Below are 25,606 nucleotides of genomic sequence, written 5' to 3'. Positions count from 1 at the left end.
GGGGGCTCCCTCACTGCAGACACTGCCGAGCCGTGTGGATGCCGTCCCGTGCCGTGTGCTCCGCCATGGCCCTGCTCGAGCAGGGAGGCTGGAGCGGATGAGCACCGCGGGCCCTTCCAGCCTGAGGCATCCCGTGGAACCCGGTGTGAGACCCAGGCCGTGCATGAGCGCCAGCACCGCCGGAGCTCAGATTCCTGGCTTTCCCGCGAGGGAAGTTACAGCAGGAAAGGAAACGGGGCAGTTCCATTCACTCACCTCATTTTTAAAGAGGATAAGCAGCAGGTAGATGTCAAAACAGGGACAGAAAACGTGTCCAGAACTGCAGAAAAAAGTAAATATAAAAATCAACGAGGATGAATCCTTATCATAAAACATACCAGCCCTAATCCATGAGATTTCAACAGTTTTGGCATCAGGTCAGGTTAAGGCAACTTCCTAATTTCCTCGGGGTTAGCCAGCACTGAAACCACCAGCCCTGAAAGCCCTTGTGTGCCACTTCAGGGGTGATTCCCAGCACCAAAACACAGAGGGAAAAACAGAGTGCTACCGAGCTGCAATGCTTGTAAGGGGATTAGCAACCCATTGGCCTCGTTAAGAAATGTAATCCAGTTAGCCTGAGAGCTTTTCCATGCGCAGAGGCAGTTACAGTCCATCCCCTCTTCCAGGAGAGGGCCGGAGCTTCCCAGCCCACCTGGAGAAACCGTCTCCAGGCAAGTGTTGCAGGTTTCCTCCATACCCACCCTGGCTGCCTCAAGCAATGACAGCACTCTTTACTTGAAGTCTGTTTAGTTAAGAGGGAATCAAGTGTGCCCAGCCACTGTGTTACTCTCCCTGACAGGGTCTGTAATTTAAGAGATGCTCATGGACACAAGTCACATTCCTTCTTGGCTCTTGCTCTGAGGGTTTGAACATGGACATTTTTAATGCCCTCTGTCATGCCAGGCTCCTCATTCCCTGAGCATCCCTACAAGCTCTTGTGGGAGCTGGTGGGCCAGAGCAGCGTTTATGATGAGGGCTCAGCAAGGCTTTAGGCAATGGTATTTTTATCTCCCTCAGCTGAATCAAAATTTCATTTGATATATCCTACGAATGTATCTGCCCTTTTCAGATCCTCGTCACAACGATGACTCACAGGATACAGCTTTGATATCAACGTATTAGAAAACAGAAAAAAGTAATTTCCTTTGGCTGCCTAGTGATGATACGGTTAAAAAATATAAATTGTCAGCCAACACATCCAGAGAACCTAGTGCTATTCTCTGGTCTGTATCTACAGAGTTCAGGTTTGCGGTGACAGTACAGCACATGGTCGTATCCATCATCTACCAGTGTCACAGCGAGCTCTGGCAACAACCAAACCCAGCCACGCTGGGTGACAGCAGTTCCCAGCACTGCCAAAGTAAACACACATTTCCAAGGGACTAAGAAGATGAAGGACACAGACAGGCCAGCACATCCATGCCTTGATAGTCCATCCCCTTGAGCTTTTCAGCTCATGAAGTGAGCCTGGGGCCCACAGAACACTTAGCTGGAACTGCTCCAGCTTTTTGTTGAGGTATTTTAACCTGTTGTTGCTGTTTTAGCATCCTTCTTGAAAACTCACCTTCCTCCAACATGGGTGGGAGCGCTGATGCAGGTGTACAAGCAGGCATCCAGCCACAGTAAGATGCTCCACACTCCAGTGAGATGGGTCCTTCCCTTTCCTCTGCTGGTTTTAGATAATGCCAAAAAGATACAGCTCTATTATCTTCAGCTGGCAGGTGCAAGAGGCCCAGGAGTGCTCCATGTTCCTGAGCCTGCTGTGGGTCTCACTGGCATCCTGCACAGTGCCTCGTAGAGATTCTCATCAGCGAGCCTTGGAGATCCTGTCTGAGTCTGCTGCCAGCTGCCCAGCCACCTCCTCACCATATGAATGATGGACTAATGGTGCCATTGGGGTAAGGCCTGCAGTCTCTCCAGTCCCCTGAAGTAATCACTAACAGCACTTTCCTGCAAGGTTCTTCTCCCCTTTTTCATGTAGTAAGGATAAAGTGGATCGCAGGTGTATTTGAAAAACCTCTGTATCTGGGCAGCAAACCAGCTGAGATTTTATGGGTCCTAACAAAGGGAAGGTTCACCTGGCATTTCTCTAGCAGGGCTGGGATTTACCAACATACAGACAAGATGAATGAAGTTATTAAGAAGCAGAATTCTCCAAGGGTACTTTCAGTGTATCTTAGGAAAGTTTTGTTTTGAAACAGCTGTAGCTTTACAAAGAAGAAAACAACTTCTATAGGAGACAACAATATGGGTACACAAATAATGCCTTTTGCATTTTTGTTTTTCAGTCAGCAGACAGCAACATTTCTCACCCCTTACTCAGAACAACCCACTTTGCAAGTAGAAAGATCACTCATCCTACAGACAGATTAAATACTCTGTGTTGAGAGCAGCACTCTGCAGCTGCTGGTGAGTTGGTTCTCTCAAGAGTTCTGCCCTGGGGACAGACAACCATTATCTGCTTTTTAAACAGAATAACTGTGGAAGCTGACATGCTGAAACACAGCATGTTTCAGATATGATACTGAATGATACTCGCCCATGTCCATTCAGTCATTGGCAAAACCAGGACTGCAAACCCTGCAGGATGCCAGGTGTGTGCTGCACATCTGTCACACTGTCAGACTGCCTTCTCATCCTTTGAGATAGAACATGCCAGAGATACAGAAAATTTCAAGTCTTTTATTTTCAAAAATTCAAAAAATAATATGTGATTACTTTTGGTTTTTCTTTTTTAATTAAAAAAAATCTCTAAGCTGTCATTTTTAGCAATTTACACTTCCTCAATACGCCGCTTTTTTTTGGGACTCACTGAACATGCCTCTGCTTCTCTGTCTTGCAAGGCACTGCCAGAGTCAAACTCACAGCCAGCATCAGCTGCCTCCAAAAACAAAGCATCATCGTCATCTCTGCTCTCAGAGAAGGTCTTCTGGAAAAGGTCATAGATCGTCTTCTGCTTTGGATCCGGCTGAGGAAACAGAACAGAACAGGATCTGCATCCACACTGTCATGTAAAACATAGTGAGCAAAATCAGGACACTCCCCTTACACAGTGCACATGTGTGTACAGATCATACCTTACATACATGGGTGTGTATCACGTATCTCATACGTTATATACTCAAAGACATATATATGACATGAATGCTAACAGGTCTCCTTGCAAGTAGCAGGCTTGGAACTTCTGTGGAGAGTCCAAGCCAAGGCATGGATCTTGGGAGGAGGTGAACAATCTGGTCTGTGGCATTAAAGGCAGACCCCATGCAGCCTCTCCCAGGGACCACCAATATTCTTTCAGGTCAATTACCTTGGGATAGTAATTAGTTGACTCAGCCGTTTCAGAGAAATTGGTTTCTGAAAGACCAGCTTCACCCAGCACTTTGATCTTCTCCTGAATCATTGGCCTAGGAGTGATAAACGGATATTACTGAAAGGAAAAAAATCAAGGACATTGCTTCATTTACTGTGTGTAGATTAAAAAAGGATACAACTGGGAATAAAGATGGCTTTTCTACCAAACTTTGTTGGTTCCTTGACCTGTCCTGCTCTTGGTTATAATCACTGTGTGCTGTCCTGAGATACCAATCAATTAAATTAGTAACAATTAGAGAATTTTGGGCCATAAACATTTGGAGAATACATACGTCCAATAGAGAAACTAGCTGACTGAGGCAACACCAGTGGTATGAAGCCAGACTGAGAAGATGCAGCTAAAAGGATTCCTAGTAGCCTGTGTGCTCAGTCTCCAAGGCAAGCAATGGTAAACCCCAACAACAGATGCATCAGCATTTCAAGGATAACTCCCAATGTACAGCAGGAGGAAGAATCCATCACTGGCCCAAGAGGCTGAGAGGTCCCGGCCACACCTGCACACGGGACACTAAAAGATGCCAAGGCCACAGCACAATTAGTGCACAAGGCCAAACAGCCTTGTCCTCTTGGTTTTTTTCTTGTCTTTAAAAAGAAGACACTGTCCTTTCGAGAGCCATATTTCTTCCCCATTAAGCACTAATGACTGCACAGACAGCATTTCACAAATAAAGGCAGAATTACTGTCATTAACTTTCCATGAAATTTGGGTGATGCATCAGTTTCCAGATCCTTGCATTGTAGGGTTATAATTACTTGCCATCATGATATTCTGGGAACTGCACAAGTTCACTTAGTTAATTCATTCCTTTAAACAAGGTAATAAAGATGTAATTTTGGATTTAAATGAAGCAGCTGGTGGATAATTTCTTGTCATCATTTGCAGGTCAGCTCCCTTGCAGCACTAAAGATTCCTCAGATCCTGCCCATCCCCAGATGTCAGATTCCCCAGCCCTAAGCTAACTCTCACTGAAGCCAAAAAGCCTCCTACCACAACTACCCAGAGGTGGGTCAATAGCACCTTTTTAATCTATTTGAAGGGCTCACTGAAGAGCAAGAGAAAGGCAACAGTAGAGTTCTCCTCCACAGCTCCCTGTCCAAGCACACAGCAGCCAGATTGCTCCTCAGAACTGATCTACCATACACTGAACCACCTTCAGTGTCTGCTGACTTTGTTTAAGTCTCAGCACTTTACAGTACCCTAGCACGGAAATGTTCTGGGCTTGTATCTAAGACAATTCCTCCTCCTTACACAGAGACTGTGAAGGCTTCAGATGCATCAGTTCTCCCAGAATTTCTCTTGAGAGCTCTTTCTTTATCAGGTAACTACTTTTATTCCTCCTGCTTGTCAGCCGCTCAGTCATGTCCACTGCAGCCAGGCCATGCCATCATCTTGCAGCAGCCCTGGCACTTACTGATCCTCCCCTCACAGGCTGTGGAACTCAGCACTAGCATTAGCCCCTCACACCACATATGTTACAAACTTTGGAAACACATGTCAGGAGAACCAAAGTGTCTTTCTCACTTCTTACCATAAGTAGTCATCTGCTGTGCCTTTAGCCACCAGGTAGTGAACATTGACAGAGCTGGTCTGTCCAATTCGGTGTGCCCGATCTTCTGCTTGGATCAAAATCTTAACGTAAAAACATGACAAAAAGTGAAAACTGCAACATCTGAGAAACACTGTAAGCACCAGAGAACAGAAGATCTCATTTCTTCTGCTTAGCAACTCTTTTATCTGGATGCTGTTAAGGTATTCTCAAACAGAGTAAGCCAAGAAGTAATCTGGTACACCAGGTTCCCAAAAGGCACTGAACAGTTTTCCAAAGTAGAGGGTCAGCACTGATGATGGACCCTTTCAGGAGTTGGCTGAGCAAACCCTTTAGAGCTCTGTCAAACAAAGACAGAAGCCTGTTTCCCTTTTGTGCCATCTTCCCCTGCCAGCAAGCTGTGTAAACCAGCCTTTCAGGTTCAAGCCCAAGCACCTGTGGTTGCAGAGCCAGCAGATATCACAATGAGACAAACCCTAGAGAAAGTTGCCTGCCCACTATATCTCTTAATCAGCAGCATTTCTGCTCTCCAGGGAACATCCCATCTCTGTCCCCTCCAGGACACTTACCCCTGGGTTCCAGAAGAGCTCTGCAAACACCACCAGATCTGCAGCAGACAATGTCAGACCCATGTTTGCAGCAGTGAGGGAAAGGACAGCCACAGCCTGCTTCTCTGAGAACTGGAACTTCTGGCACAGAGCCTGCCGCTCAGCTGAGGATGTGGAGCCATCGATGCGAATGTGCTCGACGTGCTGTGAAAAGGCAGAAGATGCTGTTTAGAGACCTGGTGTCCCCTTTCTTGGGTAATCCTTCCATGTGTTAGTGGATCCCATGTCCAGTGCTGCCACTGAGCAAAGTCACCAGTGCCACTGTGGGTTATAGACTGGAATGTTATCTTAAATCATTCTTCACACTGCCCCAGCATGACCCAGCATGCTTTAGGAGCATCAAAGGAAATCTCACATGAAAAGTTAAACAAACAAGAGAAGTCAAGAGAAATGATTGGCAGGTCTATCAACTCTCCCTACAGTATCTTAGTTCAAAAATACAAGAGCACCACAGAGGTAAAGGCAGGCAGGGATGGTGGGCTTGGGTAGTCTCATTCTCCCTCTGAGGAAGGCCTGGAGAACAACGGCCGCACAGGGTAACACAAGAATTCACAAGCTCCAGGGCAGATAGTGGAATTAAAGAACATTAAATACAATAAAAGCCATTCAGCTAATAGAAAGTGCATGCTGTGAGGTATTCACCCTGACAGCTCAGTTCCCTCGGTGAAGGGCACACTCAGAAGCACAGCAAGTAGAAATCATCTCTGTCACTAACTGCCCTAAACTATCTGACCAGCCATAAATCCAGGGGCCTGTTCAACAGCTTTGAAGCTGAAACAGTGATAAAGTTAAGACAAATCAGTCACTTACTTTCTTCTTCAGCTCTGCAACTACTGCATCCAGCATTATCTTGTGGTGAGCAAACACCAGGAATTTATTATTCCCACTTTCCAGTAACTCCAGGATGTACTCTCTACATGAAAAAGGAAAAACACCAAAACACTATAAAATTACATGCTGAGAGAATACAGACTTTGCTCACAACAAATTTTGAAGATACTGCCCATCTATACACAAACACTAGGAAACAGGCTAGCACAAAAAGCTGCAGTGAAGTGCAAGCAGCAAGTCTAATCTGTTATAGATTAGAAAGGAAAATTCCCTTAGTTTTCTTCACCACAGGCAGACAGCTGCCTACATTATACTTGGGTGTCAAAGAGAATCAGTCTATTATATCCTACTTGGACGATGACATCCCAGGCCAACTGCCTGAAGGTCATCTATACTTAATTACAATCTCACTCACCCATCTGTATTTCTAACTTCTGCACAATCACAATACACTAAAGTAATCTGTATGCAGTTAAACTTCCTGACTTTACTTGGGATTGTTTTTATATCAGAAGAAAACACCTCTAAACACACTGATCAGAAGAAAATACCTTTTCTTGCAAGGGTTCCCACTGACAATTTACTCCAGCTTAAATATCTAAATTTGTCAGCTATTTCTAGGAGTTATCCATATGCATATAGGCTAATTGCCAATGAGAGGCAACAAGGCTCCTTTTCAGTGACTTAAATGAAAACATCCAGCTTTTCCCATGGACTAGCAGCACAGCTACAGAACCCATTTCTATGTAGTAACTTGTATTACAATCAGGTTAACTGGAGCCTGAGGAACACCTATAAGCCCATACAGATGATGTCATTTTTTTTTCTTTGGAACAGCAAAGTTGTTGAGAAGATCAGGAATATCAAGACCTTTGCTGAAGTCAGCACATCTTAGGTCAGCTGTGACTGTCACAAAGCACCAAGAAGGATTTCCAGCACTGTATTAAGATGGCAGACAACTTTGCTGGGTTTATAATATTCAGCTCCCCAGTACATGACAGGATTATCTAACAAAGAAATCTGGGAGAGAAGTGGGACTGCTGTATTTTAAAGCAAATGTCAAAGCAAACATTCAGAGTAGTAAGCAGATGCCAACCAACACATCACAATTATTTTATATCTCATTCCCACATTCTGTTTAACAAATGGCATCTCATTTCAGTGGAAGCAATGGAAGGTAAGTCATTAAGGGTAAGACACAGGAAGTGCTGATGATCATAGGACAGCATCATTAGTTAGATGGTACTGTACCTTAGCAGCTTGTAGTAACTGATATTTTAAATGCTACTAAACCCTAGGAAAAAATTGACTACTTCCTACCAGAGAGTCAAATAAACAGCACTTTATGGTTTTATATTTAGTTCATACTTGCAACTGAAATAAAAAAAAGAAAGTCTTGTAACTGTTGACTAACATAAAAGGAAGAAATTCTTCTACAGAAATGAATGCTGGGACTATAATGTACAGTTCTGTGCCAAACAAGCAAATTTTGCAGCAAGGTCTGTGACTGTGGAATCACACAGTGCACATCAGTTGGTCCTTACATTCAGAGAGCTGCAGAAAGTAAACCATTTTCATATTTTTACCATATTACTTATTAGAAAATTATGCTATGACCTAAAGCAACTCCTTTGCAGTCCCAGCAAAAAGGCTAAGGATGAAAGGGCACAGAAAGAAATTATTTCTAGAGAAGAGAGAGTTAAAAGCACACCTGTGGTACAAAAATTTTACTACAGAGGTCCCACGTGAGCCCTGTGGAAGAGCCAAGAACTTCAGTAGGAGCTGTGAGATTCCTAAAGGACACTACAACCAAAGCTAAGCCCATCTCATAGGTTTTTTGGTTCAGGATTTTTGCTGCAGCAAAACTGCAGCATTTGTTTTCTCAAATTCTGTTGATGCTTTTAGTTTCATTATTTCCCTGCTCCTTAAATTGAAAAAGGGTCCAGACCAGGGAATCTGATCCAAGTCCCAAACACAAAGTCATTTTAAATGGTTCAAATGACAGTTTAGATTTGTATCTGGAATGAAATCAGAAGACTTATTCAGCCAAAGAACCCCAAGAGAAGAAAATGGTTAGTGCATTGTAATTACAATCAAGTTTTTCTAGGCTGACTTGGAGCTATGCTTCGTGTCCCTGCACTGTTATCTCTAAGGCACTGTCTCCCTGTTCTCAGCTGAAAACCACATTTTACTGGGCAAGAATGAAGCAGTGACACGGAGCTTACACGACTGAGCGGATTTTAGCTTCTGCTGTTCTGCTGAAGTAGACGAGAAGAGCTTCCTTCTCCTGTTGTTTCTGTAGAAGGAAGGGAGAAACAAATTTGAGTCTCAAAAACGCCTTTTCTCCTTGCTTACAGATCTGGTATTTCTGCTGCTGCCAATAAACACTTTGCTAGGAAAACAGTCAGCCTAAAAAAGCACAACAATAGAGGCCTGGGGGGAAAGTCTCCTACTCGCCATTAGGTACAGCAGATAGTCACACAGCCCTGACACCTCCCTCCCTGCCTCCCACTCAACTCCTACCAGCTGGATGACAAGTGTATCACAAATGCAGTTGTAGTTGAGAAAGCGTGTCCCAACTAAAATGGCAAGGAAAAACCCCTCAGTTCTTACAGAACTGTATTAGCAGCCTAGGAGCCCAGAACATGCATTTTCCACCCATAGAAGGAAAACAAACAAGAAAAGCAAAAATAAACCCTTCGCATTTTTGGCTACTGCTCTGTTCACAACACAACTCAAATAAATCTGTTTTTGTAGGCTGAATGAGATTACAAGGCTAGACAGGAGAGTAAGTAGAGAGGCAGAAGACATGAAAGACAATTAGAAATTACTAACAAGAGAGACAAAAAAAGAGAGGAAATAGTATTTCACACAAAGAGACAACGTTGACCACTTAGATCAAAAGCAAATCAAGCTGAGCTAGTTTTGATTGTGCTGTACACTCATTTAAAACTGTGCCTTCACATAAAGGTGTGGCTTTGACCTTTGGAACTCAGGGTACTGCTTTTTCATGAAAAAGTTTTTTAAAATAAAAGTACCTGAAATAGCAATGGCTCATCGCAAAAATGAGTTTTTGACTTACACTTTCATATCCTTTGGCCATCATCTTTGCTTCAGCTGCCAAGGCAGCTTTGGTCTTTGCACTAATGCCTTCAGGAGCCACCACAACCATTTTGCGTTGCTTTGCTGGAAGCTGGGAAAGCACATCTGATTTCAGACGTCGGATCATGATGGACTCTTCCAGCAAAATTTTCAGTTCAGTTAAGTTGGATGATCCAGAGTAGTCCCAACCCCATGGCATCTGGAAAAGATCAAAGCAGTTATCAGTGTCAAACCTATAAGGGACTGCTCTGCATACAATCCAGAAGCAGAATAAATTTCCAGGGAATCTGGACAAGGCAAGAACTTGGTCAGCAGGAGATTTAACAAAAATGGCAATAAGGTAGAAGTGTACAAACTAATCCACTCAACACGAAAAGGTTACTTACAAACTTCTTTTCTTCCTATCTACAAGAGCCCAAGGAGGTGCAGGGAAGCGGACTATGCAGAAAGGTGGCAGGAATCCCTTCTCCAGCCATGTGCCCTGATAGTCACTCTCACACAGCAAGGTGTTGCTGCTCTCTACTTGCAGCTTTGAGCAGGCCAAAAGAATTCACTGCAGTTCTGTGCATGCACATTTATCTCAGCTTTAAGCAGAGAGACACACAAAAATATTCCCTACCAGCATGAGGACAAACATCCTTAACCCAGATGCCTTCACAGAGTTGTTACACTTGTCTGACATGCCAGGTCAGAACTGCCTGTTCTCCACTGTGACCTGACTCCTGCTCTGCTTCCTGGCCTACTCTGTTTCTGCCATTTACTGTGTTTGGCTCAGACTCAAGCAAACCAGAAATAAACTGTGGCCCAAAAGACATTACTCCAAACATCATCTCTTCAAAGCATCGTCACTTCACAGCTCCTCTGAACAAGCCATTCGTTTACTCCTCCTTGAAGCAATCCCATCTGAAGCTGGCCTATCCTCCAAGATCCTGTGTGCAAGCAATATACACCTGTTCAACTAATCTCAGCTCATCACTTCTCCTACCAGCAATCCCACAGCCTATCTTTTGTTCTCTGAGAAAGAACAACAGTGGCATCAAAATTGGTACATTCCCCAAAAGAAGCATCTTTCAAACAACTGTCTTTTAGAGAAGAGATCAATACAGTTTTAATGCTGAAGCAAGGGAAAAAAAGAAACCTTTCTGCTGCAATTTCACAAATAAGTATAGGGAATACACCTACAGGAATATTGAAGACCAAGGCAAGAAGAGAGGTGACCTGAGAGATGTATCCCTCAGGTCCACAGAAAGCTAGCTCAAGTCTACCTGGGTTTATTAGCTTTAGGCATTCTACGTGAAAGCTGACATTGCTGAGCCACAGTCTTTATGCTCCCTTTCTGCATTTCTCAGGCTCCGTGGGCCCAGCAGAGCAGATGGACAGAAGCAAGAAGGACCCCCTGGTGCTGTGCCCAGCCTCCAAAGCCCACTGCCCACACTGCTCAGAGCACTGGTAGGTGAGTAGGAAGGACCAACATGAGCAGCCCTGCTGTGGGGCCTGGATATCCCTTGGGCTACCTCTTTCCACTTAAAAGCCCATGTTTTTCCACTTTTCCACTTCCGTAACAAGCAAATATCCATATGCTTTGTGTCCACGTGGCCAAACAGATTTCAGAAGAGCAGCATCCTCATAAGGCAAAGAACAAGGCACACACAAAGCCCAGACACCATCTACCACCATGTTAAAAGGCACACACAGGCAGAGTCCCCACAGTATGTTTAGGTTATATATTGCTTATGGTGCTGGAACCATTTGCCAACAAGGCAACATTCTAGCTCTGTGCTGCACCTAGCTAGTTATAAAGAGATAATTACTTTTGGAATAATTAAAATTTACTTTGGTATACCCTATTGTGGAAAAGAAAAGAAAAGAGAGAAAAAAGAGGGACATTTATTTTTCCAAAATACACATCTGGCTTTGATCCATAACATTCCAGAACACATGCTTCCAACTGTGATTTTCTTAGCGAAGTGTTACAGCATCTTACATGAGTCAGTAAACTTATTACAGTGTTAGCAGAAGCTGCCAAACTCTTACAAATTCAGATCATGTGCTCAGATAGAAATTACTTAATATTTGCCAACATCAGCCAATTTCAAAAATGAATTCACAACATGTATTTTGGGAAACAGTCTTGGGACATCTTGTAAACAACACGTGACATTTCACTTGCTGCATTTTTAAAAGTACAGATGCTGGGAGGTTGAATTAATAAAGACTTATAAACTTCTATAACTTTTGTAATCAGATCTGCCAGATATTTGCAATTTTCTGTGATAAAATCTTGAAACAGAAACTAGTCAGACTTTAGTTTTAAATTGAATGGATCAGGTTTGCCAATTTTTCTTTAATCTTATAGTGCAATCGGATTTATTATTAATACCAAAACATTTTTACATAACACCCTTCATCTTTACACATCCTCAAAAGCTGTGTAAAGCCTCTCTGGTTCTGTGCAATTCTACCTCCACTCATAATGCTGCCAATTTCAGGACAGAAAGCAGAATTTATTTGAGTATTGACAGCAGAAGTACTACAACAGTTTTTCACAGAGGATGCAACTCCTAAAACAGTCTCAGGTTAGAGCTACAGCAACAAATGTCAAGGATACTCTACAGTCATAAGAGAACCAACTACAATCAGCTTTTAAATTTTTTCATTGCCAAGTGGATCTGTGGCAACCCATATTCAGCAGTCCCATCTTTTTCTCTAATACTGTCTACATCTCTTCATTTCCAGCAGCCCCACTTCTCCAAACAACCAAACTCCTCCTAGGTTCATCCTACCATTTACCGAAATCAACTGTAACAAAATGTCCCAGGTGAGCATGGATAAGACCAACAATGTTCAACTGTGCAGGAGAGGCAGGTCAAACATAGAAAGAAAACTGTACTAGAAATCCTGATGAGGTTTTAAAAGGAAGCTGATACAAATTGTGACCTCCATGCTGAGTTTCACTGAAGGTTTAAAAGTCATTTACACTGGACACACTGTTACAACCTGGATCCTGTAAAACAATTTCATTTCTTCTATCCAAGGTCCATCTGCCTCATAATTGAAATGATAGCTACTTGTGCAGAACTTTACTCTTAACAGGGCTTATCAAACTCCAAACCTGCTTAGACTCACATGCTGCAAATCAGCTTTCCTTTTTACTGCAGAAAACCAAGATTAAACTATCTCTTCATTTCCCTCTAGGAACCATTCTGAAAGGAATGCTCAGAAAGGATTCTTTCAGTTTTAAAGATAATGAAGCTTACCAGAAGATGTGGCCTCTCCCTCCATATGATTCCTACTATGGATGGGGACCCAGGACTGATGCTCTGGGATTCTGCATGCTAATGGCCTTTCTCTAATCAATGGCACCAGCACATGACTACCAAAGCCAGTTAAGTGCTTCTCTCACTTGCACTCTTGGACATTCACAGAACAACACTACATTGGCTATGAAAGCAAGTGGGCATTCAGATCTAGGAAAAAGGGGATTCAAGAATTTTATATGAGACTGCAGTAAGAATCTTCTTGGTGGAAACTTGGTATATGTTAGCAACCCCAAACAGAAAACAAACACAAAAGCCCTACAAATAGCAGTAACTATTTTTATGGCATACACTGATGATGTTCAGCTCTTCAGTAAATATTTTTGAACACTGAAATGGTCATTTGGTGTTTCCAACCACTTTGCTGACCACTCTGAATTAGAGCTGTAGGGATATTTGAGTCCTTCTTTTGTGTCTATGCAACCAGCACAGAAGATCCTAGAGCCTCTATGTCCAAGAAGCAGCAGCAACAGCTCTTCTCTTAGCAGTGTGTGCTCCAACACACACAACAGCCCTAGGGATGGCAAATCCAAGTACAGGTGAGTTGCCCATACCTTGGCAGCAAGGCAGACATTTGCTATCACGGCTGCAAATGCTGGCTTCATGCAAAGCCAAATTCTTGCAGTGGTTTGACTCAGTAACTCTGTGGAAACAACTGCTGAGCAGCTGGCAGAGGAGTTATTTTCAAAATATGCTGAGGATTGCATCCATTTCCTAAATTAGAAGAGAGTGGAATACAAAGATATAGTCTGTAAATCTTCCATTTTTTACTTACCTGGAGGTATAAAATCCAAAATCCCAAGCAACGAAGTCCTTTATCAAACAGTGACTAAGATTAGGAACTAGGGGTTTTTGTTTGCTCTTTTAAATTTTTTAAAAAAATCAATTAGCCCAAATCTGCAGCTGCTTAAAGGCCCCTTAGTTACTCTGCCCCTTTTAAAAATTGGGGGGGCGGGGCTAGATCTGATAAGAATAGGCTCCTTTCACCAGTTATGGCCACATTTGTTTGGGGATTTTTTTCCCCCATTTTTATTTCCATGGCTTTCAAGGCAAGAAACACTACTTACTGCCTTCACATCTCAGGCACTGCAGCAGCTGCACCTCCTCAGCTTACAAACTTTCAAAATGTTACTCTGCAGAGAAACTTTCCGAAAAAAGATGTAATATTTTGCAGAAAGAAGAAGGAAGAAAAAGCCTCCACATTTTGCAAAGAACCAGTGCTGTGTGCAGAGTCCCAGTTGGGCCCTTCCCCAGGGCAGTACCTTCCTGGCATCGCAGTAGCGCAGCCCGAAGGAGTGGAACAGTGGGAAGAAGCTGGGCTGCACAGCGGCGATCTGCGTGTAGAGCTCCGCGGGCCGCGACATGGCCGGCGTTCCCGAAAGCAGGATCACTCTCTTGGCAGCCTGGGAAAACCAAGCAGGGCATCATTACCATACAGATTACAACAGAGCAGAACTTAGGAAGTCACCAGAGTCCTGAAAATAAATCCCAGGCCCCCCGTTCAAGTACCCTATATGGAAGAGTGCTTCACCTTCACAGGAACTTTCAGCGATTGCTGCCTGAAGACATTCAAGCCCAGTACTTCAAACTTCCAGGGAGCAGGACAAGCCACACAGTTTATTAATACCTATCCACATGCTCTAAGAAAAGGGTTATATCCATTTTTACTACAGTACTTTCTGAATCAGCATTTACCCACTAGACACATCTTATGCCTGGCTCAATTTTTCATTTGGGATCAGCTATTCCAGGAAAATGACACACCCTCGCAGGTACATCCCCACCTCCAAAATAAATTCTCTCATAATAAACCTGCCACAGCAAGCCACAAGCAGACTGTCTTTATCATAAAGGAGAAGAGATACAAAGAAGAAAGATTTTTTTCTTACTTCTTTGTTCCTTTGAAAAAAAAAATTATACTAGCAAGGAGAAAAAAATGAAGCTCTCTGATGCAGGGCCAGAAGAAGATCTGACAGCCAATGGTGAGTGTAGGCACACCTGGCTGGATGCTAGAACATGAGAGAATAAATACAAATCATGTAAGAAGATTGTAAAATGCGTTGTAGGGGAGACAGGAAGAGGACAGAAAGCCTGCATCTAAAGCAGGTGCTCCCAAGAAGTAGGGGCAAAAATTACACTTTAAAGTCTCCAAGATACACTTTTACCTTCATTCTGCCACTATTACCTAATTCTATTATTAGCTAAAAGCTATGAATTTCTACAGCTGTAAATTCTCATATTGTAGTTAAATTACACGTGCCTTGCAATTTCCTACATGGTTTAATGCAGGTTCATTAAAATAACAAAGAGATTGTTGAGTGACATCTGTACCAATAGCTCATTCACATTTAAATGAAAAAGAAAATTAAATTCTTTTATCATTTCACTGAGATCAACAAGTCACTCAGATCTATTCAGCTGTTTCATCCACTTACCAACCAAATCTGGTGGAAAAAGAGTTCCGGAAATTAATTCAAGACTTTATCAGCTATTTATATATAGGCTGTGATCAAGGAGGGACTTGCCTTCTCCAATAATCCCTACTAAACAGATCAGAGGGAAATGTGATCACCACCAGGATCAGACAATTGCCATGAACAGTTAAAAAAGCAGAATAGTTACTGAACTAAGTAAGAGGAGAGGTCAAACCTTTGAGTATGTCAGAGTTGGCATGAGACAGAGGTGCTGATGCTACTCAACAGAGGAAGGAGTTACAGAGACCAGAGACACCATATCCCATGAGGAAACTGGTCAAGTAGAAATTAGGTCATTTTTAAAAATTAAGGTAACAGTAGAGGACAACTGAACAGAACCTAGACAATATCTGACACCTAGCAGAAACCTTTGAGGAAGGAACTGACATTACCCTGAGATATCTGCTAAAAGGCAATACAAGCAAGTCCCACAAGTGCAAGAAACCTCCAAATTAAACTTGTTCCTCATGGACCAACAGAAGGTAACTCCCAGAAAAAGGGAAACATGAAGGCATGGGATGACAGACATCTCAAGTAAGAACACACTCAGAACAGACCAGGGACATAATAAATGCAACATAAACACAACTGTGTTGAAAGGGTTTGTGCTGTTCTCAAGGCCCTCACTTCCCAGAGGGTGTTCCCTGGGAGCTGCACAAGATGAGGCTGGAACACTAATTCCCCAGTAGTTAAAACAATTATTCAGGCTTCTTCCCCAGTCCCTAAATAGGTGTCAAAAGAGAGGATGATGAAGTTACAGGTTATTTGAATTCTAAACTTGTCCAGCTGCTGTTTTCCTGTGTCTAACTTATTTCTGAACAGACAGAGTATTCAACCACTGCAAGCTCTTACCAAGGGCTGTGACATGTCTTCTAATTAACTACTTAAAGCAAACTAAAAAGTAAAAAAAACACAATAAAAACAACAACAACAAACCCAACCAAACAAACCCCAAAAGACACTAACTCTACAAGAGCTGTGAAGAACTTCAGAAATTAATTCCAGAAAATTTCATGGAACATAGGTGGTCTAACTCATTATCCCAAAGGTCCCTTTCAGTTTTAAAACCTGTGACAGATGGAGCTCAAGAAAGAACAGAAGGAAAAAAAAACCCTAGGAAGACAAATTTCCAAGTGTTGAAGGCTGACTTAAATTCTGGATGAAAGAAATGGCTTTGATTCCCATTTCTTTTTCTAGTGGCAACTCATTTTGAATAGATGCCAATAAAGATTTGCTCCTGCAGAGAAGTCTCTACTGATCACTGCTTAATTCTTGTTTCCTGCTGAACCTTGTGTGCTGCCAAGAGTGAGCACGTAGCCTCTTTCTTCAAAGGTCTGTAACAATAATATGGAACAACGCCACAGAAAATAAGATTGCAGGGGCCAGAAAGGACTTTCTAGCAAAATCAGATCTTGTAATCAATTGATACATATTTCCACGCAGATGAACTAACATTAGCTGCTCAGTTGCATTTAGGCATGAAGCTCATGGAACTGGTGGAGACCAGGCCTGCAGTTCTCATTTACTAAATAGCCTAAGACAAATGTGGCTCTGTAGCCTTACAAAATACACCGGCAAGAATTAATTCCACAGCTGTGAAAACATTTACAAAAGTCACTTCTGAAAGTCAAAGAATAATTTATGAAATGATGGCACTTACTTTAGAGGTCAAGACCCAGCAACCAATGATTGAAAGGGGAGTAGGAGGGGTTATGTGACAGACAAATAATTGAACATACCAAGAGCTTCATTAACATACAATGACTGTCTCTGTGTTAAATGGATTTCCCAGCAGGAGCTCTGCCACATGCTATCAGACTGACATACTTTTTTAAATAAGTGTGGCTGGTTCTGGCTGTACATTTACTCGGGTGCCCAGTTTTTGCTTACTGTGTCATTTTAAATTTCTTAGCTTAAGAATAGCTTATCCTGCAAAATGAAAAATCTGAGAAGGACCATAATAAAATAATCACCTGATGAAACAGAAGATGTGGTAAAGGAGAAGAGTGGCAGCTGCTTTCAGGAGTCTGTTGCTCTACCTGGGCAAGAGATCGGGCTCCGCATTTCATAAGATGAAATTATTCCAAAAAAATATAAATACTTTTCCCTATTGTTAACCAACATCTAGACAGACAACATGTGTCAAACAGCAGTGATAAGCTATGACTGAAGCAAATTAAACTGCCTTCCTATTCCAAGAAGGAAAAAAAAATTGGAAGGCAAGAGCAGATCTGAAGAAGCCCTGAGGGCCCACAGCTTCTTCAGTTTCAAGATAAAGCTCTTCCTCTCAGCAGGTGACAATAAGGAAAGGTTTATTTATCTAATCCATACAGATTTGTAGCACCTAAAGACAGCTGCTCCTTATTTCCTGACAGAAACAGAAATTTTTGTGTTCCCTCCTCACCTTCTACCTTCAGCATGGACCTGTTTCTCTCCACCATTTTTAAGTTCCTCTATGGCAGCAAGCATAAAAGGTTTAGATTCCAGCCACACAGTGTATTTGGACTCCCATAACAAAACCAAAGACCTTTAACCCTGCAAACATCAGGATGTGTATCAGACTATTAACTGGAACAGCAGCTCAATGGGAACAATCAAATTAGTAATATTATCCATGTGTTGGAGAGCAATGCTCATAGAGACCACAAAGAGTATAAGAACATTTAATGCCAACAGAATTTTTTATTAGATAGCACCTTTTACTTATCAGTTTCCAGTGCAGTTCTTCATTACTTAGTGTAACGTTTCCAAAAAAATCATCCATTTTCCATTTCCATTCCTAGTTTCCATGCCTTGCAGTATTCCATGCAATTACAGAAGAATAAAGACAATGCAGCACCTTGTCTGGTCAAAATATGTAGAATCCTTTCCACTCTGGTCCCCAAGAGATCCTACTACACATCAGTGAAAAACTTCAGTTTTGTTTGTTTCTTCTCCATCCACATCCCTGAGGCTTTGCTGGTTTAAGGATATTGGTAGTATGTATACTCCCTTTCCTACGTTTATGTCTCTGAGCCAGTCTAATCTTACAAGAAGAAAACAAAATGCTTACAAGAAGTGTAACACTATTGACACTCACTGCCTCTGAGGGAAGCAGATCCAGGGCATAGGTGAAGGGAAAAACCAGTGTTGTCAGTATGCCTAGGAGAACTTAGTCCCAAACACCAGACTACAGAAAACAGCAAGATGACAAGTAGGTCCTATTACCAATTGACACAGCTTTGAGTTAGGGGGAAGGACATGCCAGGCCTAACGAGGCCTTTTGGTGACTCAACTACAGCCCAACAGTATGAAGCTATTCTCACTTTGATGTGCATGGAAACAAGACACAAAGACCACTGTGAACGCAGCAACCTCTAGCCCCTGAGTACGTGAGAGCTGCTGCAGCTGGGGACAAATCTCAGGCAGCTGCTGGCACAGACGTGCTGGCGTGAAAGCTGGCTGCCTTTGAAAGCAGCATTTTTGCCACATGACCAAACATCAAAGGACTGTTTTCTACTATAGCTTTCAATCCATGCTTCTCCATAATTCTGCAGGGATGCACACAGACTGTGTGCAAACTCTACCACCTCCTTTCACTTAGGCAGACAGAGCATTCTCCTCCATGTACAAGTCTGCACACCCACAAGTCTGCACACCCACAAGTCTGCACACCCACAAGTCTGCACACCCACAAGTCTGCACACCCACAAGTCTGCACATCCACTGGAACACAAAGGGAATAAGATATATGGCCTAAACATCTTGCTGATGCTATTTCACTCTATCTTACTGTTCATGCAATTATAAGTTCCTCTCAAAGTTCTGTCTGCTAACAGTAAATTTGGCATAACATGTCTATATATTTACTCTAAACTAATGACAACCTGGGGTAAGCCGTGAGGCAGTGAACACAGCCACTGCATACATCCAGCCATTACAAAATCTCTTCCTCTGTCCCAAGTAAAACCTTTCAGAATCTCTGTCAGGATAGCACCTAAGTACGTCAGAAAAGATACTGAGTGCTGCACACACAAAATTTGCGTCTCTTGTTAATCTTACAAAGATGTCTAAAAATCCCCAAGGGGCAAACTTAGGTGACATGTTTAATACGTGGCTTTGGTTGACAATTCCACACCACATTCACTCTGCAATATATACAAGAAAGCAGGAAAAGATTAATTATGACTGACTGGCTAAAAACACCAGTTTTTTTTTCATTTTAAAAACCTGTCAATATCAGACATAAAAACTAAAATAAGGCTTTGAATGCTGTAACGACAAGATAAAGATTTGAGGGGTGAAGATTCAGTTTGGCTATCTAACAAGACAAATTAGAAAATAATATCCAAGGTATGTCATCTTTATTATCAATGTGCCAATTCAATCCAATTATTGTACAGTTCTGTATAAACACTTGCAACAACTCAGGTATTTCATTTATAATTCAAATGGAGAAGTCAAAAGTGCAGATTCTATCAAGATAAAAAGAATTAATTAAGTATGGATAGAACTGACAAACATTTCTGTCTCCAAAACATTTTAACTTAGATCTGTCCAGTGTCATTATGGACTCATAAATCTTTGCAGCATGTAAGCCAAGGACCACATTTCTTAAGTAGATTTGGTTTTTTTGGTCCCTAAAAGTCAGTTCAAGCTTTTATACTTTAGGATATTGAGATCCTCATAGGAAACACCAGCAACTATGGCAATTTCAGATAGTTTAAAGTGGTATTATGCTAACAGAAACGGCAATGCTCAGTGGGTAGACAAACAAGACATGCGTTAGCTCCAGGGCCTCTGGTTACAGCACTGACACAGCTTCACACCAACCTTAAGGTAGGGACTGGGGTATTAGAAGCACTTTACCTCTTAAGGACTTGCCTACAGTTGCACCTTTTTCTAGTCTCTTCTGAGAGCCCTACTGCTGCTCAAATCCTCTTAACATAAAGAAGGCAAGAACAAGAATATTATCCTCAGCAGCATGTTTTGCCACACCTCTTATTCACTAACTTCAAGGTATCATGTAAAATAATGAAAATACTCCCACTTCTACCCCACTGGCTACTTACTATAAGTATCACATAGTATAGTTGCTAGATTCAGTACTTAAGTGATGAAAGCTCCTGATAACTTGGCAGTTCTTTCAAATACACAAATATTGGTGTGATGTGTTGTGTCAGGAGTGACCACAGCATCACTCACTAGGAGCTGAAGACACAGCTGCCAAAGGGGATAGTTTTAGAGCAAAATGCCTGTGTTGGAAAGCAAGGAGAGAAAAATGGCTATTACAGCAAATATTTCAGAAATTTTAGTCAGCAACCAGGCAAACAGAATTTACCCGAACATCTAACACAAAACATCTGGTACTGCAGGCTCATTGCAGGTGAGATAATGCACGATATGAATATGAAACTCTTAATGCTTTCAGAAGACTGAAATTCAGATTCAGAAGCATCAGCTCTCAATTCTTTAAGACCAGTGATGTGACAGCCTAAAACTGTAAGTTCTCAGGAAGTGCATACAGGCAATTAACCTCTGCCTAACAGCTACCATCTTTCACTCTCATATCTTGAAGCCTGCAAATAAATTTTGACAAGCTGATCCTTACAAAGCTTCAAGTAGCAAAAGATGAGGCTGTTTTTTGAGCATTTTCCTCAAAATGAGGGCGAATTTGTTATTTTCCACGATTTTCAGACATACACCCTAATTACTGTATTTCAAACTGCTCACAGAATTGGACCTCCTACTTAAGCTTCCAAACATTAAAAGCCTGAAGTGATTTGAAAACCAAGAGAAGACACGAGTTCAGGCCTTTAAGAAGAACAACCAAGTTATTCAAGGACAGTCATCTTCAGCATGCCATCAAGAATCTTGCATATTAAAGGTGGTTGCTGTAAAGCCATCACAGATCAGATCTCTTTATACATACTGCTGGTTAATTGCTGAAGAGGAACTGCATCTACGTTCTTCCAATGTATAGAGCCTGCAGTGTCTAGAAACTACCCATAACTTTAGTCTGCATCTGTTAGAGGCTACCAGGCTGAGTTTGATTCTTTGATCCCAGGACAACAGGCAAACATTGGAATTCACATTTCTCCTGGTATCTCATAATTGACTAGTGCCTCCCTTCTGTGGGCCACTTGTCCCACTAACCTCACATTCTGCCATTTCCCAGTAGCTCTATACACATACCAGCAGGAATGCTGCTAAGCCCCAGCCACACAAATGCATTGGAAGCCTGCAGTAACAGTCCAGAACCCTAAAACCAGGGAGGAGCCCTAGGCAATGCCATTCTGACATGCAGCAGCAATTTGTGTGCCAAGAAGTAACTGACAATGATTATTCTCATTTAACAAGCTATTTTGACACCACTAAATTCTGTCTTCTCTCCCTGAATACATTCAATAAGTTCTGATATTCCCTTTTCCCTGTCATCACAGAACTCATCAGTGGCAATATCACAACTATGTTGAGCTTTTGAAGTTGTTTTGTTAGGTTTTACCATCTAATATTTATACAGAAAGAAGTGGTAAAGCCAAATTTCAGGCTTGGATCTACACTATTACCTGGATTTCCCCTTGCACACCAAAAGAATTCAGCTGCTGCCTCCTAAACCTGGTAAGTGGAGCTACACTGCCCTGGGAGCCTGAGGTCACTTTGGCACCCAGCATACACACCTTGAGTAGAGGCATGGCAGCTTGGCAACGTGCAGTTTTTGTGTTCTTCAGGAAATGAGATTCATCCTGAAACAAAACAAGCATGAAAGCAAAGTCAGTTCAAAATGCAGGTTTACAGAACAAATTCCCAGTATTCTCAGCTATCTAGTACTGCAGACCTTTCATTCAGGATATTTCAGGCATTGGGACAGTCAGATCAAATTCTAAACAAAAAGACAGGATGCAGAGTAGCAGGCTTCCTGCACTCAAACCTGCAGCTGCAAGCCAACAGAACAAAAATCAAACCTTGCAAGCATGAATCATAAATGAAAATCCAAAAAAAGTGAGCAGAGGGGGCTGGAGAGGGAAGGAGAAAGAGGAATATTATTTCCATAACTGATACTGATTTGCCTCTATGTATCTTTCAAATGCAGCAAACATAGGAGGCCTATGCAGTGCCAGTTCCTTAATAAGGGGTTAATGCAAATGATAAGGAAAAAAAGAAATCTAATTAAGATCCAACTGTTCTGCTGATAGGGCTCACCAGGTGGGTAATAGTCTCCTACTTCAGACATCACCCTTAAATGGGCTTCACTTCTACTGCTATAGTAAGGCAGAATTTAAGGCACAAAAAGCAGTTGGCACCCTCCAAGGGTATATTCTCATCTTTCCATATGTGTAGAAACAAGCATGCAAAGACAATGTAACTCCTTAGCCTCTCAGACACAGCCTTCTCCCTCCCAAAAAACAAATAAGCTATATTAATTTTCCCAGCCACCAAAAGAAGAGCAGAAGAAAAAGCAGGAAAGCTCAGCATGCAGTAGGACTACTCTCATCTGCACAAACCTACCAAGGGTCCAAATTTGAACATATAAACACACAGAAAGAACATCTGCCAGTTCAGGGCTGGTTAAAAGTTCCAAGGCAGTAGCCTCAAGCCTACAAAAATAATAATCTGCATTTCCACCTTGACAGAATGTTTAGTCAGTGTGTGTAAGAGACAAAATAGAAAAATGAAAAAGATCAGTTTCCCCATGAGTAGCTTGGTCTCCAAAGAACTCCATCTATTACCACATTCCCATCTGATGCTGAGAAACAGAAAGACAAATATGTTCCAGTTGTCATGATATTTGGGCAGGCGTGTGTGTGCTGAAAACTAGACTGAGAACATCAAATACTCATAGTAAGCTACATATACACTTTTGCTCTCCATTGATCCAAGCTGGATTTGAAACACTAGATGTTTTGAATTTTTAGTAACTGAAATCCAGAAAAACACTATTTACTGTGGCTCTATAAAAAGACAAAAACGGGAATTTGAAGTAATTTACAAAAGAAACTATACAAATGGTCAAAGAAGACTTAATGCAGATTGTCAGTGGAACACAAGCTAAGGGGGATTTCTTTGATGCTTTACCCACATACTTGATGTTGAAAGGTTATCTGGTTTACTGGATGAACACTAACACCACCCTCAAGTCCAAGACTTGAGAAGATACAATTCCATGACTCCTGTAGTGACACACCACATTAAACACTTTTCTCTCTGGTAGAGGACATGACCAAGCACAATGAAATCAGAGAGGCACCGTAACCAGTAAAAACAGTGAAAACACAGCCTTAGGAATCACAAAGGAATTAAACTCTACTAGTTATTTCAAAAGGTTTAAGAAAAACCTCATGCTTGTACTCTTGAAGACAGCTGTGATCACAGCCACAATTACAAGATACTTTCAGTCCTAAATAAGGCCCACTTCACAACTTCTGTGCCATACAAAGGCTACCCCATTTGCAGCATACCATTAACTTGAAGATTTTCATGTGCCACTTACAACAATTACTACTTGGAATGTGCTCTTAAGTTGTTTGTCCATCCTGCTGAGGAGATCAAAACTGATGATGTTGATCAAGCTTCCTGTTAGGTTGTCCTTCCCACTCACTATGACATTGGTGCTTCCTGGACTCAAGGATGGAAGCCATCTGTGAAATGCCTGGAGGAAAAGGAAAGAAATTAATTGCATTCTGGTGCTTATCTTCTTTGTCAAGATCCCAAAACACACACAGAACATCCTCATGAATATTTAGAACATGGACCCACCCGATCCACCATTAGACATCACTTTGCAGCACAGTAAGGGCAAGCAGCCATGGCAACCTCCCTGGTAATGGGAATATCAAGAACAGAACTCGGGCTACAAGGCAACATCTACTTTATATAGCAAGGAAAGCTCAAACCCTATTCCTTCTAACTGGAAAAAAGAAAAACCAACAACAAAAGAAAAACAAACCAGTCCCACTAATACCCAAAAAACCTCCAAAAAATCTGATCTTTAGTGGTAATGTCCATAACCTCTTGAGAAAGGTACCTGCTATGCTCAGAGCCAGACAATACTGTGAACACTGCTTACAGGGAAATTTATTTTTCCCACTCAACAGGAAACCTACAGTTGTGAAACACAGACTTCTAAGCAGTAAACATCTATGACTATAGCAATGTTTACTCCACGGAGAGGGTGAAGTACAACTCATCCAGATGAACAAAGCTCTTCCAGTACCTCCTCTTCTTAAAAAGTCCACCAAAAAAAAAGACCAAAACAAAAAAAAAAAAAAAAAACCAAAATGAAAAGATCAAGTTGACAACACACCAGCTGCTCTATGACAGCAGCTGAAATTCATGTGGTAATTGTCATTCAATCAACCCCTTGAAACGCTCCACACACCAGAGCAAGATATCCTCCCCCAAACCCATCTGTTAGCCAGACCACCCACCATTTCCCTTGTACTTCTGTCCCCAGTGACACCAAGCTCTCTGCAACATTTGAGTTCTGATGGTGTTGCTCTGCAGAAAACTGTCTGGGCCCATCAGGATCTGGTCCCTACAGAAATGTAACCAAATGGTGATGACACACGGCATCTCTGTCTCTAGGAGCTTTGCCTGCTGAAATCCCTCAACCACAATCATTCCTCTCCACTGTTCAGCAACCTCATGCAGCAGCAGGAGGAGTTAAAAGTGAGCTTCTCACATTTCTCAGTACGTGAGAAAGTAAGAATGAACTCTCATTCTCCACTTACTGAAAGCACCACCAAGTGAGGCAAGGTTAGATACCACCCAAAAAGTAAGTGCTTGACACCACGTCAGAATTTAAGACAAAGGTGGCAGCAAAAGGAAAGTACCTGGAAACCCCTACTGTACTGCCCTCTCCTTTTATAAAGGGCATGGGACTAATTCACACCATAAAATTGATCCTGAATTTTTTACGGGGTGCTGACCTTAGTCCACAAGAAGTGCTATGAAACTACCCTGTTAATTATTTAAATTTCAATGCTGAACTCTAAAAGCATGCGGGTGCAACACTTCAGACCCAAGAGTACCTTGTCCCTTCCCACGGCACCTTGACTATAAAGTCACTCAGTGGCCTGAGCACAGAAAGCCAAAATACAGCACTGGTATCGCTAAGATGAAGAAAATTTCTGCTGATTTGGTTCCACAGACACCACAAAAGCTTGTAGCATTACAGTACAACACATCTGTACAAGAATGAACTGAGTAGATTACAGACTATAATAAATTTCACCTTCTGAATTTCTGTGACACATTTTTCTTACTTCTGCCTCCATCACATACTCAAAAATCAAGCAGATCTCTAAAGCAAGTGTCCTAATGAAACATCTCCCACG

At 42.0% G+C, this 25,606-nt stretch overlaps 1 protein-coding gene and 1 long non-coding RNA gene across 5 annotated transcripts in view; one reads left to right on the top strand and one right to left on the bottom strand.

The window, feature by feature from the left end:
• Nucleotides 1–1,604: 1,604 nt before the first annotated feature.
• LOC119703310 lies at nt 1,605–4,931 on the top strand. Its single transcript, XR_005257613.1, has 4 exons — nt 1,605–1,937; nt 2,328–2,448; nt 2,883–3,099; nt 4,295–4,931. It is a non-coding gene; the product is annotated as an uncharacterized LOC119703310 (long non-coding RNA).
• Nucleotides 2,702–25,606, bottom strand: part of SMARCAL1 (SWI/SNF related, matrix associated, actin dependent regulator of chromatin, subfamily a like 1) — a 34,702-nt gene continuing 11,797 nt past the window's right edge. For 3 of the 4 annotated variants that reach the window (XM_038142994.1, XM_038142995.1, XM_038142993.1), the window contains exons 8-17: nt 23,761–23,919; nt 21,950–22,015; nt 14,079–14,219; nt 9,480–9,698; nt 8,623–8,693; nt 6,377–6,479; nt 5,528–5,710; nt 4,941–5,041; nt 3,347–3,443; nt 2,813–3,007 (exon numbers count right to left, since the gene is read on the bottom strand). In XM_038142994.1, coding sequence (XP_037998922.1) covers nt 2,813–3,007; nt 3,347–3,443; nt 4,941–5,041; nt 5,528–5,710; nt 6,377–6,479; nt 8,623–8,693; nt 9,480–9,698; nt 14,079–14,219; nt 21,950–22,015; nt 23,761–23,919 — 1,335 coding nt within the window. Of the gene's footprint in view, nt 3,008–3,346; nt 3,444–4,940; nt 5,042–5,527; nt 5,711–6,376; nt 6,480–8,622; nt 8,694–9,479; nt 9,699–14,078; nt 14,220–21,949; nt 22,016–23,760; nt 23,920–25,606 lie in introns of all 4 variants that reach the window. The other variant, XM_038142992.1, reaches the window with a different exon arrangement.

The sequence above is a fragment of the Motacilla alba genome, chromosome 7 (genome assembly GCF_015832195.1).
Source record: "Motacilla alba alba isolate MOTALB_02 chromosome 7, Motacilla_alba_V1.0_pri, whole genome shotgun sequence".
Classification (NCBI taxonomy): Eukaryota; Metazoa; Chordata; class Aves; order Passeriformes; family Motacillidae; genus Motacilla; species Motacilla alba.
Note: the sequence above shows the minus strand (reverse complement) of the source record. Positions and strands in the feature narration are given on the sequence as shown.